A 6,027-nucleotide genomic window follows, 5' to 3' on the forward strand; every position below is an offset into this window, starting at 1 on the left:
AATATACTATTTCATTTCATTGCCCACTATTGATTAATTTTTTGTTAATTAAGGAAAACCACAAATTTGAACATAGGTGGCACCAGATTTTTTCAAAGCTTTAGTGGTTTGCATTAATGGCAGTGACATTGTTACTGAATCATCAAAAATCAACCTTTTTAGAGATTCAATTGAAGGAAAATTGTAAAAGAAAACTGATAAAACATTGAAAAGAAAAGAGACACAACTTGTTCCCAGAATCTCAATCAATTTTTTTCCTATAAAAAGTAAAAACAATGAACAATATTAAACATTTATATACACACAAAATGTAAAAAATAAGTTTATTTTTTTTCTTTCCTTTGTTTCACTGTGTGATCATCTCAAGAGAGGGTTTCTAGCAGTGGAACTACCTAACCTTACAACATCTTCAACGCTTCTAGAAGCTTCTACTTCGTCGTTACCGTTGTTATCGTCATCGTCGCCGCACTCGTACATGGATCCGACGAGAAAAAGCTGATCTTCGAGGTACCGATGCAAGAGGCCCTTCTCCTGCGGCTGCTCCTCGCAGAACCCTTCCTCGCAGCGGCGGAGACGATCGGCGGCGGCGGAGTCGCGGCGGAGGAGCTTCCGCCAGAGGCGGAGGCGGAGGCGGAGGCAGAGCTCGGCTGCGCAGAGGAAGGGGAGGGCGGCGCAGAGGAGAAGGAGGAGAAGCGGGGAGCAGAGGAAGAGGAAGAAGTAGCGGATCCGGCGGCGGCGGAGCCAGGAGGAGGCGGCGACGGCGGCGTTGGTCAGCATATGGGGGGAGGGCGCGGGATCATGGGGACGGCGGTAGGGTTGAAGATGCGGGAGGAAAACGACGTCGTTTTTCGTTGGTATACGTGGTGATCGTGGTGGATGCGATGTGCCCCCACATGGGTTGTGCATCCGATGATGCGATGAAATTATGTGAAATGAAGTTGGGACATTTGATGTTGACTCTATGCTCCGTGTCATTTTGTTTTCCTATTATAAAGTTTTAACTGTCCTCCCCGAATTTTACTCTATTGGGCTTTTCAAGCCCACCAAACCCATTGCACTCAAAACTTATTGGGTTCATGCAAAAATTACCAAACATGGTTATCTAATTTCCTAGAAACTAGTAGGAGATGTGTGCATCATGTTTTTTAGTTTTATGTTTTGTAATTTTTAAAACTGAAATTTTGTTGTAATTATATAAATCAATTATTTAAATTATTATTATTATTGATTTAATTGCATATAATAATTAATTTTATTATTTAAATATATTATTGATTTAATTAATTATAACAATTTATAATAATAATATTAATAATAATAATAATAATAATAATATTATTATTATTAAATTATATTGAAATGTATATATATAAATATTTTGAATAGAAACACTTGTACATATAAACATGTTATATTAAAATGAAATACATATTTACGGATTGTTATTAAAGTAAATTGTAGACGTATGATGTTATATGATCCCGTATATATATAACATGAAATTGATGTTAAAGATTTTAAATATAAACACATGTAGATATAAATAAAAACATGCATATTATATTATACTAAAATAAGATGCATATTCATGAGTCATCATTAAAGTAAAATGTAGACATATTATGTAATATGGTGTTCATGTTTATTTAATTTATATGTATTTAAACACTTGTGTTTCATGTTTATATGTATACGTGTTTAAGTAGAAACACATGTACATATAAACACTTGAATGTTATCTTAAATTGAAATGTGTATGTATGAGTCATTATTAAAGTAAAATGTAGACATATGGTGTAATATGATCCCGTACAAAATATATATAACATGAAATTGATATTAAAATTATTAAATAGAAACACAAAAAGATATAAACATGTATATTATATTAAAATAAAATATGTATCCACGGGTCGTTGTTAAAGTAAAATGTAGACCTACTGTGTAATATTGTCCCTTATAAAATAATACAACATGAAATTGGTGTTAAAATTTTTAAGTAAAAACATATAGATACAAACACATCTATATTATATTAAAATGAGATGAGTATGCATGGGTCGTTACTAAAGGTAGGATGTAGTCATATTATGTAATATAGTCCCGCACAAAATAAATATAACATGAAATTGATGTTACATTTTTAAATAGAAACACATGTACATTAAATTAAAATGAAATGCTTATGCACATGTTATTGCTAAAGTAAAATGTAGACATATTGTGTAATATGGTCCCATACAAAATATACATAACATGAAATTGATGTTAAATTTTTTAAAAAGAAATACATGTAGATATAAACACAAGTATATTATATTAAAATAATATGTGTATCCACGGGACGTCGTTACTAAAGTAAAATGTAGACATATTGTGTAATATTGTCCCGTATAAAATAATACAACATGAAATTGATGTTAACATTTTTAAATAAAACCACATGTTGATATAAATACATGTATATTATATTAAAATAAAATGTGTATCCACGCGTCATTGTTAAAATAAAATGTGTATCCTCTAATCTACAAAAGCAAGAAACAATTTCAATGAGTGGCACTCTGTTATGCTCATCTTCATCTTGTACAAAAACCAAGACAAAAGTATACGCAAATATTAAATGTACCACTCCATAGTAACAAAACCAACAAAATAATATAACATACGAAGATAACATCTAAAACATACAAAGCTACGAAAAAACCTTCTTCCAAAACGAAGATTATGAAAAACCTACCTTGAAGATTCAAGTTAACACAAAAGAAGGAAAAAAGCACCCAAAAAAATCAGTAATCACTGCAGGAAATCTCATAACAGGGTCTTGAGGTTATATCTCTGCGGACCTAGAAGAAACTCAACTCAAACTTCAAGTCAATAGGATTGAAAGCTAATGCTTGTTTTAGACTATCATACAAAGCAAACAAAAAATTCATCAACGACATCCATAGCAAACACAAACCAAAGCATTTTACAACAAAATTTAGCAAACCCCTAAGTATAGAACAAAAACATAAAAATATACCCAACTAACCCGACAATAACATTAGAAAAAAAATACCCAACAAACCTCCGCAGACCCAAAAGAAAGTCGACTCAAGATCTAAGAACAGCAAGGATGTCTGGATATATATCGCCGAATAAAAAGTAGAATAATACCCTTTGATGAAGGAGACCTGCAGAGACAAAATAGAAACAAAGTTCAGTTAAAAAAAATAGAAGAAGAACAACAAGATCTAAGAACAACAAGGATGTCTGGATATATTTCACTGAATAAAAAGTAGAAAAATACCCTTTGATGAAGGAGACCTGCATAGACGAAATAGAAATAAAGTTCAGTTGAAATAGAACCTTTCACGAAGAAGGAGAAGGATACACAAAGAAGAAAGATGCATGAAGAAGAAGAAGAAGAAGAAGAAGAACATAATAAAAAAAATTCAAACCTTCGTGAAGAAGAATAAGAAGATGGACAGAGAAACCATCTTAAACACAAAAAAGCTCAAAAAAATTAAAGCTTTCATGAAGAAAAAGTAAAAGCAAATCTGAAAATGTCTTTCAAACAATAAGAAAAAAAAAGCCAAGAAGGAGAACTAACCTTGAGGCCGTCTGATTCTGTAAAATTGCCTTTTTGTGGAGGAAGAAGATTGAAAATAACTTTTCTTGGAGAAGAAGATCGATTCATGAAGGAAAAGAAGCAATAGTAAAAAAAATTCAAACATTCGTCAAAAAGTAGAAGGATGCACGGAGAAAATAATCACAACTATGCTTCAGCAGCAGCCAACATTCAAAAATAGCTTGGCTTGGAGAGGAAGAATAATAATTTCTGACTGCCAACGTCAATCATCAATCAATGCAAAAGTTATCACGGGCCAAAACACAAACAACAACAAAAAGACCAAAAAACATCTAATTCAGTAACTTCATTATACTAACATTTTCTTAGATATATAGTAGAGGTCACATTAGATTCCCTCGTCTTTCCAATGCTCAAACCAAATCTTCTACACGATTTTGTGACCACATTCCGATTCATCCTATCACCACTTATTTCTCTTTTCCCTAAACAAACCTCCTAAATACATTACTATTATTTTTAGCATAATTTTATAGTTTGTTATATAATATAAACTTATATTTTTTAATAATACTTTATTAAACTTAACTTAATAATTATTAACAAATTTCGATTAAAACCTATGGTTTATAAGATAGTAAAAAATAAAGTAAATTAAATGTAATTATCTTAATTATTTATTGAAAACTAGCAAAAATACTCTTATTATCTTAAGTGTATATATCTGCAATTATGTTGTGTAATATAAAGCAATTGCCACAATTGTTAGATAGAAGAAATAATAGAACAAAAATAAAATTATAAAAAAAAATATTCACCAAAGCTAATTATCAAAGTGGTATCACTTCTATGTATTACTTATGATAATAAATATATTGATACTTTTCATTTCTAACACTAAATTAAGTATAATTAATAATAAAAACTAAAAGTTTTCAAAAATCTATCTGTAATAGAACATTTTTCAGTGTGGAGTCTTGACTATATTTAATTCAATTATAAATTAGTAGAATTCAGAGATGATAAAATGACAACTTTTAAAGCACTGTTTTCTACTTCTCCCAATCATCTATTGCTAATAAAATTGTGTTGTCTATGTTTTCTTGAATTGGAACCTTATTGCTAAGACATCAATTCAGTATCATGCAGTATTTGGTATTCTGTATGCATCTATCTTTTAAAAAAAAAAAAAACCTATTATAGAATAACTTCGTAAAATGGAATAAAATTCTATTATTTTCGTAGAACAATTAGGAATATTAATGAGGTAGGTCAAGGGAACAAAATAAATTTGTTATCATGTTCTTGAAAGTTGGCACCTTCTTACATGGAATCAAGTTCTATGGTAGCTTCTTCCAACCCCTTATTCTTCATTTTCAAAGACTCGGTCTAATTATCGTTATTCCCTCTTATTTAAGTAGGTGGCGATAATAAAGATATTAAAATCGGTCAAGAATAATATTGTTTTATAAACACACGGAATTTACATATTTGAATTTAACAAATTTTTATTGATGTGATATATAAAATGTATATTAATATTCGATATACATCTAAAATTATTTTTTATGTATACTGAATATTCATATACGATTAATATTTTTTATCAGATATTCACATTTATTGATTTTTAAATTTTAGTTTATTTCTTAAAAACACCGATCAAGTATACTGGATATCGACATAAATATTGTATTTTGTCACGTGTCAATCCCTGAACAATTTTTTTTCTGAATTTTTCATCATTTCACGCATCTTACTTAGTGCTTTGTCCCAAATAATACTACTACTTTTTCTATTACATATATATAAAAGAAGCATCGTACTTTGACAACTTTTTTACTAGGCTTTTCGCCATTTCACACGTCTCACTTGATGTTTTATCCAAAATAACATTACTACTTTTTCTAATTTACGCAACTACCACCAAATTAATACCCTCACTATCTTACCTTATTTTCAAAAATGCCATTCGGAGAAGCCCCAAGTTCTATTTTGTAGTGTTCGTTCATCCATAAAGCAAGTAAAGGGCTTTTCTTTCTGCACTCCCATAATTGTTAAACACATCTCATCATTTATAATATAGCCATTTTATCTTTCACAAAAAGAACTTCAGACTATCTATTTTGAAAATGTCCCGAAACATGTTTTTTTATAATTTTCAAAGTATGATAGAATTTTTAGATATTATTTCTGGAGTAGTATTTCTAGATACTGAAACAAAAAATTTAGACCAAAATGTGATATTTTTGAAATATATATTATACTTTTCAGAATAAGTTTTCCTAAACATGCTTTTTGAAATACATGTAATGTAATGGGTTTTAGAATGAACTTTCTCTTTCTTATTCTTTTTTCCTTTCTAGTAGAATACAATGAGTAAGGATACTTTAGTCTTTACGCTTAATGTGGGGTTGTAGTTAGTAATAATGGAGGCGCGGGAAGGAAAAACT

At 30.0% G+C, this 6,027-nt stretch overlaps 1 protein-coding gene and 1 long non-coding RNA gene across 2 annotated transcripts; both read right to left on the reverse strand.

The window, feature by feature from the left end:
- Positions 1-227: 227 nt before the first annotated feature.
- LOC114194157 (uncharacterized) lies at positions 228-1,104 on the reverse strand. The gene has a single exon (XM_028084249.2). It carries the CDS (start codon positions 973-975, stop codon positions 358-360), a length of 618 nt encoding a protein of 205 aa, XP_027940050.2. The 5' UTR covers positions 976-1,104; the 3' UTR covers positions 228-357.
- A 659-nt stretch (positions 1,105-1,763) lies between these two features.
- Positions 1,764-3,894, reverse strand: LOC146888595 (uncharacterized). The gene is made up of 3 exons (XR_014992966.1): positions 3,596-3,894; positions 3,293-3,309; positions 1,764-3,176 (listed from the first exon to the last, which is right to left on the reverse strand). It is a non-coding gene; the product is annotated as an uncharacterized LOC146888595 (long non-coding RNA).
- Positions 3,895-6,027: the final 2,133 nt, after the last annotated feature.

Source organism: Vigna unguiculata, chromosome 1, assembly GCF_037176805.1.
Source record: "Vigna unguiculata cultivar grain cowpea cultivar isolate G323 ecotype 2 chromosome 1, ASM3717680v1, whole genome shotgun sequence".
Classification (NCBI taxonomy): Eukaryota; Viridiplantae; Streptophyta; class Magnoliopsida; order Fabales; family Fabaceae; genus Vigna; species Vigna unguiculata.

Coding starts and splice junctions, on each gene's coding strand:
- LOC114194157 (XM_028084249.2), bottom strand. CDS start 975: ATGACACGGAGCATAGAGTCAACATCAAATGTCCCAACTTCATTTCAC.